The 13,421-nt window shown below is 40.9% G+C and overlaps 1 protein-coding gene across 1 annotated transcript in view; it reads left to right on the top strand.

Moving 5' to 3' along the window:
* Nucleotides 1-4,913: 4,913 nt before the first annotated feature.
* The window catches only part of Gphn (gephyrin), a 397,524-nt gene continuing 389,016 nt past the window's right edge, over nt 4,914-13,421 (top strand). The window contains exon 1 of the mRNA XM_013016472.1: nt 4,914-5,252. Within this exon, the coding sequence (XP_012871926.1) occupies nt 5,189-5,252 (64 nt within the window). The 5' untranslated portion in view covers nt 4,914-5,188. The remainder of the gene's footprint in view (nt 5,253-13,421) is intronic.

Genomic DNA, 13,421 nt, shown 5'->3' with positions numbered 1-13,421 from the left:
TATGACTACACTGAATTTAGATTAGTATGTGATCTCCACCTCTACACTTCTTTGTTGTTAATTAAGGCATTAAGTAAGCTAGTTTATTCTTAAATTTTCATTATTTTTAAATAATGAATCTCATAATTTTACATTATGACATGTAAGTGCATTATCCTTCAGGGTTATCACCAGTCCTTCAAATGCTCCACAAACACTTAACACCAAGATAAAATATTATACCTATTTTTAATCCTGCTTAAGATTACACATTGTACTCTTTCACCTATGGAAATTCAGATTATCTGTCAAATTGGCTAGCTACTTATCAAATTGTGCCAATGGTTTCAAAAATAAGGGATATGGATCTCAGCTTTATGAGCACAAATTTGTCAACTGATCCAAAAGATCAGAGACCTAGTCATGCTATTCAGACTCAAGAGATTACCTGATAAACCAAATATTAATTTAACTTACAGAGAGAATTATAGCTTCTAATTTGGTGGAATATGTCTATACTTAATATCTAGAGCATTCTCATCTCTCAGGAAACTGAAATAATCAGCAGGAAGTATTTGGAGGCAGAAGCATCATTATTTTTGCTTTATTTATACTTACAACATTCCAATTATGCTTTGTTGAAAATAAAATACCTGACATCTTTGTACTTGGGAGACACTTTTTAATGTCAATATCAACTGAAGAAAAATACTGTCCTTTCAGCAATACCTTTGGATGGTACTATTTTTGTGGCTTATCTCATTTTCTTGCTTTTTTAAGCCATTTAGAGGATATTTACTCACACCTATCCCCAAAGTTGACTTTCTGCAATGACTACAAAGCAACCAGTATTGTTTGATACACTATATGAAATAATTCTAATACTTCCATCTTTAGTTTAGAACTACAATTATTAGAAGGAAAGATATTTGGAAACCAATTAATAATTTAAGAAAAGCATATTTTTGATTTGTAGAAAAATTCACTTAAACTCAATTCATGTCAATTTTTAGATCAGGGAGTGTATGTGTGTGTGTGTATTGTTTGTGTGTGTGTGTGTGTGTGTGTGTGTGTATTGTTTGTCTCCTAATAACTGAAGAAATGGTAAAGAGCCCTCTTCAGAAATTAAATAGAAATATCAATTGAGACATAAGTGAACAAAAGGTTAAGTAGGAAACAGCAGCTCTCAGTAACACTATGGATACCTGTAGTTCACACTGTTGAAGAATCTTACAGTTCCCAGCAACTCCAGACGAGAGTGCCTATAGTTCACATATCTTCACACTACCTTGAAAAAGGAGTTGACATTGTGTACCACTACTACCACCATCCTGTTTCTAACCCAATCTGTTGCTGTATAGCACCTTCTTGACACTGGTGCCACAGTAGAGTGTAACTGCTCCAGGAAATAAACTGCTAAGAGGCAGTCACCACTCATATCCCAACCAGCACAGTTCCTCAGCCCTGGTGTTTTTGGAGCCTAACTCCAGTACTGACTCACACAGTACTCCTTCCTCCAAAGGAACAGGCAGCTCTGTCTAGCAGGAGGTTGGGCCCAGAATGATCACACAAAAATAACTACTAGTCAGATTCCCTTTTCTAAGACCAGTTCCACAGCCATCTAGAGCTGGAAAGACAAACCTAACAAATTCCTACAGCCAAACCCACCAAGACATTACAGGCATAGATGATAATCACTATAGCTGAAAAAAAGCGGCACAAAAACTATACTGCTACACAAAGACTACCCTACTCAACTAATATCCTAAGATACATCTAGAGAAAAATCTCTATGAAAACCACTCTATAAATCTGGAAGAAGTGACCATTCTATCAGATGCATATTACTTAACACAAGGACCCAAGAAAAATAAAAAAACAAGTAACCATGATACCACCAAAAAAGTATGATAATCTTTCCACATACTAGGCAAGTGCTCTACTACTGAGCTTAATTCCCAACCCAACTAAAACATTTTTTTTTTTTTTTTTTTTTGGTGCCAGTCCTGAGGATTCAACTCAGGGCCTGGATGCTGTTCCTGAGCTGTTTTGTTCAAGGTTAGTGTGCTACAACTTGACCCACAACTCTACTTCCAGCTTTTTTGGTGGCTAATTGGAGACAAAGAGTCGCTAGGATGTCTTCCTGCCCTGACTGGCTTCTAGCCATGATCTTCAGATCTCAGTCTCCTGACTGGCTAGGAATATAAGCATGAGCCACTGGCATCTGACCAACTAAAACATTTTTAAGTGAGCTCAAGAATACAGAAAAAAAAAAGAGTGAAGGGAGAGTAATAGAGTGAAATTGATTAGAACATATTGTAAATGCATCGAAATGTTACAATGAAATCCTCCTCTGTATAACTAATGGAAGCTACTAAAAATTAGTAAAAAAAAAAAAAAAAAGAGAAAGAGAAAAGAAAGAAAAGTTTATCACTACAGAAAGCCATAAAGAAAAACATTAAGGGAAGAGGAAAGGAACAAAACAATAAAAAAAATTAAGATAATGGCAGGAGTCCTTACCTGCCAATGATAACGCTGAATATAAATGGAACAATTTCTCCAATGAAAAGATATAGACAAGCTAGATTTGAAAAAATACGCAGAACCTAATCATTTGTTGCCTACAAGAAACTCACTTCCTCCCTAAAAGCAGAGGCTGAAAGGGAAAAGAAAATTATATTCCATGCAAATACTAGCAAAACAAGAGCAAGAGTAGTATACTTATATGAGACAACAATAAACTTTAAGTTCAAAACCACTATATAATGACAAAGGGATTAGTTCAACAAATGGATATAATAATTATAAATACTCATACTGTTCGTACTCAATACACTAGTAGTTGAGTATATAAAGCAATTAGTATTAGTTCTAAGTGAGAGTTAGACTGAAATGTGATAACAGTAGAGTACCTCAACACTCTAAGCAATGGGCAGATCATTCAGTCAGAAAATAAACGCTGGATTTAAACTCAACTCTAAACCAAATGCACCTAACAGATGTTTATGGAACATTCTATCCTAAAGCTGTAGTATTGACATTTTCCAGACTAGATCCTAAGTTAGCCTATAAAACCATCTGAAACAAATTTAGGACAATTGCAATCGTTTCAAGTATCTTTTCTGATCCTAATGGTATAAAGTTAGAAACCAACAAGAGGATAAATTTTATAAATACTAGCTGAAACTTATTTTCTTGAACTAATGGGTAAAACAAATTAAAATGAAAATTAATTTATTATACTTTTTACTTAAAGAACACTTAGTCTATCAGTTTCAAGTCTAAAACTTAAGTTCACAGAACCTGTTAGTGGGCACGATTAAATCTGTAGAAGTTCAAATATTTTTTAATCATAAAATTTCAGTATGTAGTAGAGGATAAAGATAGAAATCAACTTTCTGATCTTCATCTTTGAGATAAAGAAAGTAATCTTTTTTGGACATGCCCATCTGTCTCCTCATTTGAAACCAGTTAAGATTCTCTTGGCTATCAGGATCTATTGTGGTAATTATGGGAAGTGAGTTAATGATCTGGCTGTTACATCTCCTCACAATTTTATCCCACCTAAGTTTCATCCGTCTCCTTTGTACTTCATTACTGAATGAAATACATAATGTGACTCTCCAGACAACAGAATGATTTCGTGTTCCAACTGGTACAACATTCGCAACCATTGAATAGGTTCTGAGACTTTGTGTCCAAAGGATGATAATTATACTTTTCTTGATACTCCACGTTTCATTTTTATGCTTTCAAGTTTTATTATGGCTGATAAAGAAAAAAAACGTGCTGGGAAAGAAAAAATACGTGTGTATATACATACACATATATTCATAAGTGGAAAGGATCAGAAAAAGGCAACTAAGACACCTACACGAAGTGGCCGCAGGTAATTAATATCTCATTAAAGGGACATAAATAAAAGTCCACAGAAAGATGTCTTATCCCACCAATACTGAAATGAAACTCAATTGCCATGGCAACTGATGGAGGTTCAGTGGGAAGAAACATGTCCTTCTCTAAGACTAAGTAGATAGATGTTACAGCAGAGGTGGTGGTGGCCCAGGAAGCTTACAGGCTTACGAACGGTGGGACAGAGGAAAGAGAAGAGCCAGGAACCTGCTCTAGATGCCCTGCCAGACCCCAAGCTTCACCTGTGGGGTTCTTCTCTTAGGAACTGTTTGGAGAGGGGATCCCAAAGCGAGGTGAGGCAGACATACTCTAAAGAGGGCGAGCTGACCGAGGAACGGGCGGCTGAGGCGGGACAGGAGACCTCCCTCTTCGTCCACGGCCGGTTCTGTGGGACACCCACACGGCTTCCCTGAAGCCACCTCGAGGTTCTCCCGTGCCTTCCACCGGGTGGCCCACCGCTTTCGAGAGCTGCGGGGAGGGACCTGGAGTGTCCAGCCACTCCGCGTCTCCGGCGCGCGCGCCACCCTCCAGGCGGTCCGCCGTCGGGAGGGCCGGCCGGTGGCGGCCGGGAACGCACTCGGTATCAGCTCGGCGGGGGATTGCTTCTGCCTGGGGCCCGGCGGAGGCCGCGTTCGTGCCTCGCGCGCACCCGTGCCGCGTTCTCCCAGCCAATCCGGCGTTACTCGCGCGCCCAGGAGCGTTCCTGGGTCCTCCACAGGCTGGGCCGGCTCCTTCCCGTACTCCGCACCCCCAGCGCTCATTCCTCCCCTCACTCTCCACGAGTTGCACGCCACGGGTGTAGCTCCGCCCCCGTCCCTAGTCCGCCCCCGCCACCCCCCCCCCCCGAGCTTGTGCTCTCTTTTCCTCCCAGTCCCCCGCCGTCCAGGCGTCCGGGTCTCACACGCCGCACCGCCACCGGCTTTCTCTCTCTCTTCACGGGCCTCGGTCCGCCGCCTCCGCGCGCTCGGCTCTCCCAAGGCTGCCGCCGCGTTCCCCGCTCCCCCCCCCCCCCCCGCTCCGAACCCCAGCTCGCCTTTCCCAGCCGGCCTCGGGGTCGCGCGCCCCAGCTCCGCCTCCTTCGCGGACCCGCGCACTCCTCAGCGCGGCCTGCCCCCTCCCCCCAGCCCCACGCCGGCCACTGGGCGCTCCGCCGCCGCCTCCTCGTCCACCCGCTCGCCTCGCGCTCCTCGGGCGCCCTCGCTCTCGCGCTCTCTGAGGCGAGCGCGCTCCCGGCCCGCGCGCTCCGGGCTCCGGCTTTCTCCCGGCTCCTGTCAGTGCGGTGACTGCGCTGGGAAACATGGCGACCGAGGGAATGATCCTCACTAACCACGACCATCAAATTCGCGTCGGAGTCCTCACAGGTAACCGCGGGGAGGGGAAGGAAGTCCTGGCCCCGCTGTGGCCACGCTGTTCCCGGCTTGACGGGGGCTTGTGGCTTGTGCTGGCCTTCCTCTGCGGCCTCGGGAAAAGGGGGACCGGGGGAGGGGGGTGCATTTTACAACCGCCGAGCGATGCTGGAGGTTGGGGTGTTCCCGCGTGTTCCCCCAGGCGCCGGGGCCGGCCCCCGTGAGAGGTGTCAGGCCCCCAGCGACTTCGCCACCTAAGTCCCCAGCCCCCGGGGGACCGAGGGGCCGGTGCGGCGGGCGCTGCGGGGCTTCGTGCTGCAGGTGCAGGCGGCGGGATCCCGGCTCCGCAGTCCAGAGCACGCCGCTCGGGGCCGGCGGGGTGCGTCCTCCGCTGATGCTCTTCCTGCGAGTGGGGAAACCCTATCGCCACCCTCCTCCCCTACCCACGGCCCCACGCCAGCCCCGGCCCGACCTGCCCCGGGCACCGGCCGGACACGACTTGGGTGTGGAGAAGGCGAAACTCTGCTCCGCCTCCGGCTGCCCCTGGCGGGCCGGGTATCCCTTCAGCCGCCCGCGGGACAACCCTGGCCTCCCCCCTCCCCGCCCCCACTCCCCACACACACCCGGGAGCTGGGGGACCGGATTGCGTCCGGACCTCAGAAAGTCTGCATTCCGCCTTTCCTAGCAAAAGGGCCCTCTTGTCTGCCTTCTTTTCCTTCGTGAGGACTGGCTGCAGCCTGCGGCCGGGGGTTCCAGCCCTTTTTACTCGAGAGGAAAGGGTTTCCTCTTTGGAGCTCCTCTCTCCCCCTCCCTCCTGGGAACCCCCTGCTCCCCACCCCCGGAGGATGGTCCTGAGGCTGGCGAGGAGCGTACTTTTCCCGGGTCGCCTTTCCCTCCCTCGCGAAAGTCGTGTGTGCTCTGCATGTCTGATTCCGTTGCGTTGTATTTGGGTAATATCCCCGAGTTTGGCGATAGGCGGTTGCTGCAGGGCACGACTTCCAAGATGAATAGCTAGCCGATTTGTAGAGGTTTCTGCCGTGGTTCTGTAGTTGGCGAGATGTATGTGTTAACTGAGTGGCGTGGCAAGGGTTAAAGAACTATATTTGGAATCCGAGGGCTTAGTTTGGAGTGAAGGAAATCCAAGACTCACTGATGTGATTTTGGGGAAAGAAGCACTGTAGACGGGAATCCTAGTGTCTCCCATGCTTATTTTATTATTCTTTTTTCCTTTGTCAAATTCTGACAGGTTGAGATGGTGCTAAAGAGGGACTAAATTGATTGAGACCTGCGTGTATTATCAGGTAGAAACAAATTCTGAGACTGAGTAGATACAATGCTTTTTTAACCTGCTGAGTTTTATGAGAAGGGGATACTTACTGTCCTCTTTCCTTTTTTTTTCTTAGTAATTGAATTGCTTTCACATGGCATTATTTGCAGACACTAACAGCCATTAATTGAATATTCTCTGTCCAAAGCCCCTGTGGTAGAGAAGCTAGTCTAAGCCAGTTACAGAAAAGGGAATTCCCCCAATCCAAACATGCAAAATAGCTGCTGTTTTTCTTTCAGCGCTGAAGCTGTTTGTTCAGTGTTACCTCAGAATTCTTGAAGTTGGCATTGCTGGTTTTCAAAGAATCTGATCATGGGATGTAAGAGTGTATTCCTTCAAAGTGTATATACCTCAATTGCACTTTAAATTCTGGCCATGCCTTTAAAATTAATAGAATAATGAAAGTGAAATTTTACAGAAACCCCCCCCTCAAAATGTCAGCTGTTTATGGAAACAAAAGGCCATAGATGTTTAAAAGTTAAACTATAGAGATTTAAAAAAACAACATTTATTATTTACGTTTTTCCTAATATTTTTATTTAGCCAGTCATCTTACCTTGATCAGGTTAGGGTGTACCGGAGTACTTTGAAATGGAGCCCATATATGACAGAACTGTGGTCCAGTAGGGATTACATAGATGAACAATGGAAGAAACAGTTAATTATTGCACAACAATATTGCACAACAGTTAATTATTAATTGTTTATGTTAATTATTGCAAGAAGTTGTCTCAATACGTTAACCTGTGTATTTGGGGGGGTCTAAGTTCAAAAGAAATTGCATATTTGCATGGAATTAAAGCGAATGTGACTAAAGGGATGATTTAGTATATTTAACAGGGTCAAGAAGAAACTGGCATTTTTAAGGGGAGTTGAAAGTCAGTTGCAACCTTATAAATAATTATGTAGTCGAGGATGAGGCTCTTGAGCAGAATAAAAATGCAGCATAAAGGCCTTGAAAACCCCAGGTGGAAGAGGTAGGTGGCATAATGTCAAGGAGAGAAGACAACTTGGCAGTGGAATTAAAGACAGTTTAGAGACGCTCTCTTGAGAATGAAGTTCAGTATTCCCTGGGGAAAAGTCTAGTGGCAGGAATAGGGATGAATTTGAAGGATGGAAAGGGAAGTTGCAGATATGTACAAAGTAGTAACAGAGGGCAGTTAAATTTGGTTATAAAATTGATATTTCATGTCAGAAATTACACTAAAAATTTCCATTGAAACTTTACTGACAATTATCTAATATGATGGAACCTTTAAGTGGAGAAGAATCAAAGGAAAAGACTAGTTAGTCAGTGGGTAGTGGAGTTTATTTCAAATAGTTTAATTTTTATGGTATTGACCTTCCATGTGGTTTTGAGAAAAAAGCCAATTTGCATTGTGCAGTGGTGTGTATTTTAGACTTCAAGTGTTGCAATTTTACAATGTAAAAAATTATTCTTCACAAAATTTAAGTACTAAGATAGTTGAGAAAATCAGGAAGCCATACTTGAAACTGATTTTACACAGTGTAATTTGTGGGGTTTTTTTTTAGACAGATTATCACTGTGTACCCTAAGCTGGCCATACACTCCAGCTTCAGCTTCTAGAATGTATGCATGCATGATAGCCTGCAACCATGCATGCACAATTACATGCATATGCCACAAAACTGGCTAGTTTGCATCATTCTTGAAAGCGAAGGACATTTTCACAGTGGGCATAGTGCTAAAAGGAAGCTTGGATTAGATAGGGAACGTCTTGTCTCAAGATAAAATTTTAAAAATTTTACTAACATGTTTCACTGTAGTAATTTTAAAATATTTTATCTAAACCTAGTTTATAAGGGGGATGGGAAAAAGTATGGTACATCCACATACATTTTATGGTGTGTTTGATACATTAGTGAAAGTGTATTGTCATTTGTAAAGTACTTAATGACTTCTGTGGCATTTTTATTATCTTTGAAAAATATTATTTGTACTTTGAAACTTTTTATCCTCTAAATGTTTTTCTTCATTTCATTTACAGATTTGGACAATATAGTTGTCTATGAACTGTCTTAGAATTTTGAAAGGAAAGGAAACATTCAGCAGCAACAGCATTTCTTTTTGTCTTGACAGTCTTGAATCATTTAGGACTTAGAAATCAGATTATGATAATTAATGCAAAGTGCATATTTTAGCTATGCTAATTTTTAGTGGGAAAATGATAACCCATGTATATGAAATTAAGTTGTACATTGAAATATTTTATGTTGAAGATTATTGGTCATGTCTAAGAAAAATATCTTTATGAATATCTGACTTAATTTATCAGATATGAAAGTTTTTTTAAATTTTGTGTTTGTTGGGGGCAGGGGCAGAGGTTCCTGGGGCTTGAATTCAGGACCTGGGCCCTGTCCCTGAACTTTTTTATTCAAGGTTAGTGCGTTTATCATTTGAACCAAGATCCACTTCTGGCTTTTTGGTGATTAATTGGAGAAAGGAGTCTCACAGACTTTGCTGCCTGGATAGCAGACTTTCCTCCTGAGTATCTAGGATTACAGGCATATGCCACAGGCACCTGTCAGGCATCTTGCAGAAATGCAAGCTATATACATACATTTTTATAGCCTTTACTTATCTAAGGTCTAGCTTTTAATTTTTTTCTTTTGCTCTTTATTTGAACAATAGAGACTAAAATAATTTGTAATAAACAATGTAGGACAAGTAAGTGCTGCTTAAAAACTAGAGACAAGGTAGGACAGATGTAGATTTTTAATAATAGTTTCAGTAGTTATTATAGTCAGTCATAACAATTGCATAGCAAGTACACTGAATTTGAACATGTCACTTTGCTTGTACTTTTCCACCTTGAAAGATGTTCTTTATCAAGGCAGCACATTAATTCTACCACTCTAAAAAGTTTAAAGATAGTCAGGTGCCGGTGACTCATGCCTGTAATCCTAGCTACTCAGGAGGCTGAGATCTGAGGATGGTGGTTCAAAGCCAGCCCTGGCAGGAAAGTCTGTGAGACTCTTATCTCCAATAAACCACTAGAAAACCGGAAGTGGCACTGTAGCTCAAGAGGTAGAGTGCTCTCCTTGAGCTGAAGAGCGCAGGGACAGCCAGAGTTCCAGCCCCACGACCCACCAAAAAAAAAAAGTTTAAGGATATTTATACATCTATAATATAGAATAACAGACTATGTTCCATTGGGTATTTTATACCCATTACCTAATAAATTTTCAGAGATTGGTTTAGGTAACAAAAGAATTTTTTTTTTTTTTTTGTCGGTCGTGGGGCTTGAACTCTGGGCCTGGGCGCTGTCCCTCAGCTCTTCAGCTCAAGGCTAGTGCTCTACCACTTGAGCTACAGCGCCACTTCCGGTTTTCTGGTGGTTTATTGGAGATAGGAGTCTCACGGTCTTTCCTGCCCTGGCTGGCTTTGAACCACGATCCTCAGATCTCAGCCTCCTGAGTAGCTAGGATTACAAGCGTGAGCCACCAGCGCCCGGCTAAGAATTTAATTTTTAAAAAAATGTTTGACTTGAGTCTTGTTATGTAGTCCAGGCTTGCTTTGAATTTGTGATCATTCTGATTTAGTCATCTGAGTGCTGAGATTATAGGGGTGTACCTTATTCCCTGCTAGGAAGGGCATTTTAAAAACTCATATTTTACTTCAATAATGTTTATTATTAAATATATTTTATTACACTAGGCTATAAAGTTGAAATTGTCTGGAGATAATGGAACAAATATTTATTGATGAAGATAACTAAGTATATCTTTGAGAATGTTGTCATTAGGCAAATTACTGTTGCAAACCTAAATCCTGTCAAATGGGATTGTGTGTTCAGTAAACTTACCTTTTCCTTGTTAGAGTTGTAACATTGATCTATATGACCCTTTTCAGAGAAGATTGTATTAAGGTTTGTTTTATTCATTTACTTTGTTTTGTGCCAGTATTGGGGCTTGAACTCAGATTTTCACACTCTTACTCTGCTTTTTCACTCACACCTTGCACTCTTCCATACATCTGGCCCAACTTTTTGTGTAGGTTAATTGGAGATAAGAGGCTTGAGGACTTTTCTGCTCCAGCAGGTTTTGAACCATAAGTCTCAAATCTCAGCCTTCTGAGTAGCTAGGATTACAAGCATGAACCACAAAAGTGTGTTTTGTACCGGAATTTGAATTGTGGCCTTCTGCCTGTCAAGTAAGCACTCTACCACTTGAGCCAAATCCCCAACCCTTTTAAAATTATTTTTCAGATAGGGTCTCATTTTTGTCTGAAGCTGGCCCTGGAAAAGTAGAAGTAGGAAACTTCTATTTTCAGCAAAGGTAGGATTATAGGCAAGGACAATCATGCCCCATGTGTTTTTGAGATAGAATCTTTGTAATATTTTGCTAGTTTCAAACCTCAATCTTCCTATCTTTACTTCCCAAACACCCCATTATAGATATGAATCACTGCAGTTAGTGACTATATGTAATTGTTCTTGAAATTTTTCAAAATAGATCATTGTTTTCTGAATTGTGTGTGTGTGTATGCATGCTCAAGGCTAGTGCTCTATACTGGAGCCACAGCTCCATTTCTGGCTTTTTGGTGGTTAACTGGAAATAAGAGTCTCATGGACTTTCTTAATCATAATGCTCAGACCTCAGCCTCCTGAGTAGCTAGGAGTATAGGTGTGAACTACCTGCCTGCCACCAGCAGTTCTATGAATTTTTGTTTGGAAGCAGTGTATTAAAGAATTAAATATTTATTCAAAGTAGGAATATACTAAATTAATTTATCATCAGTATACTTAATGGTATCATTATTGGACAGTTTACAATTTGTTAATTGTTACAGTAAGAGTTTTAGCTATATTAAAGACATATTTTGTAATTAGACTTCATATTACTTCATGTAGAACCAACAGTATGCTTTTGGGGAGGGAGTAATGAATAAGAGTCTATTTTTATTCTTACTGGTGATAGATTCCTGGATAAGTTGAACAGGGTGCTTTTATGGAAGTCAGTAAATTAGATAAATCTATACTTTGCTTTGTAAATAGGCTTGAAGAACAATCAAGTATCTGTAAATAGGATTGACTAACAAAGTATTCTTGGAATTTGAGATCTTAAAAAAAAGAAATCTTGAAAACAAGAATTTCTTCCTTTGCATCTAGGCAGAGAGAAAATACTAAGGAAGAAGAAAAGATTACTTAACCTGGATAAAAGTAATTGGAACTTGTGTCCATAAATACCATGTACCTTTATATTCACGAAGATACATTTTTGAGTGGCCTGTCAAAAAGCAAACATTTAATATTGCCAAGTAGAAATTCTCTCTAGGTTGTGTAAGGAATTTATGAATTAACTTATTTAATTAATTTTAACTGAATAAAACCTCTTGAAAATTTCATAATTACAACTAAGCCTAGATGCCAAACATTGTAGCTCACTTCTGAAATCTCAGATACTTGGGAGGAGGCAGAGATTGGGAAGAGCACAGTTTGAAGCCAGATAGAAAAAGAAATTAGTGAAACCTTTACCTGGATCAACAAGCTAGGAGTAATGGTATGTAGCTGATTCTAGCCACATGAGAGACTGTCCATACTAGAAATTACAGTTGGTCTGAGGCCATCCAGAACAAAAGCATAAGATTCTAGATGAAAAATAAATCATGAGATGTCTGTGGGCATGGCTTAAGTGGTAGTGTGGGTGCCTAGCAAGCTCAAGACCTTGAGTTGAAACCATAGAACTGTCATAAAACAAAAACAACCAAAAACCATCTCTAGTAAGTTTTGTAGTAGTTTTGTGAATTTATACATATCAAAGAGTAAATCTGCCGCATTTTAAAATATTCTTTCTTCAGAAGCTAATGAATAAGGAAATAAAATGTAAAAAAAATACCATGATATATGTACCCTTTTGAGGATACATGGCATTGCATCATGGGCCACTCTAAGGCTTAGACTGTAAGCTGTGGGAGCAAATAATACTTTTTGAAGCATCAGTTTTACTTCAGAGTATATAATTTAAATCAGTTTAATAAGATAAGCAAATTAGGCATTGAAATCAGTAAATCAGGCATAGAATGCAGACTTCACATGTTTTTAACATAAAATCGGGAGCTTCAAAGAATTTCAAGCAAAACCTTTATGAGTGACTTTATAATTCTTTTCAGTTATTGGTATTTGATGAAAAAAAATTAAGGAGCATACAGTTATAAACTGTCGGGAGACCTATATTTTAGTCCTAATCTGGCTAAATTGTGTAACCATCTAGTTTTTCTTAACACTAAAAAATTATTCTTTCACTATACTGCCAAGAAAGGCTCTCGTGAAATATAATTTTATCTTTTAGTATCTCAACTGCTGAAAAAATAGAAATATAGGATATTAGACTCATTTTTTTATTTTTATTTTTTTGTTGGTTGTGGGATCTGGACTCTGGGCCTGGGCACTGTCCCTTAACTTTTCAACTCAAGGGTAGCACTCTACCACTTGAGCCACAGCACCACTTCCGGCCTTTTTTGCTTATATGGTGCTGAGGATCGAACCCAGGGCCTCATGCATGCAAGGCAAGCATTCTACCACTGAGCCACCTTCCCAGCCCAGACTAATTTTTTTAACTTACAGTGAAAATGATTGTGACAGAAGTTAAATTGTATGTAAATGTGCAAGAAAATAAGATGGATAAAATTTTCTGTGAATATTTTTCAGTATTTAAAAACCAAAGGGAAAATTTTGAATTTTTAAAAACAACACCTGTGACATTAATCTTTCTGTTGCTATTAGTCAGGCCTTAGACTTAATTTCAAAATCAGTTCAAGTTTCATTTCCTTAATAAAATATTTCCTAGGCCGGGCGCTGGTGGCTCACGCCTGTAATCCTAGCTACTCAGGAGGC

This window comes from Dipodomys ordii, unplaced genomic scaffold (assembly GCF_000151885.1).
Source record: "Dipodomys ordii isolate 6190 unplaced genomic scaffold, Dord_2.0 Scaffold2, whole genome shotgun sequence".
NCBI classification, from domain to species: domain Eukaryota; kingdom Metazoa; phylum Chordata; class Mammalia; order Rodentia; family Heteromyidae; genus Dipodomys; species Dipodomys ordii.
This window is presented reverse-complemented; position numbering and strand designations above follow the sequence as displayed.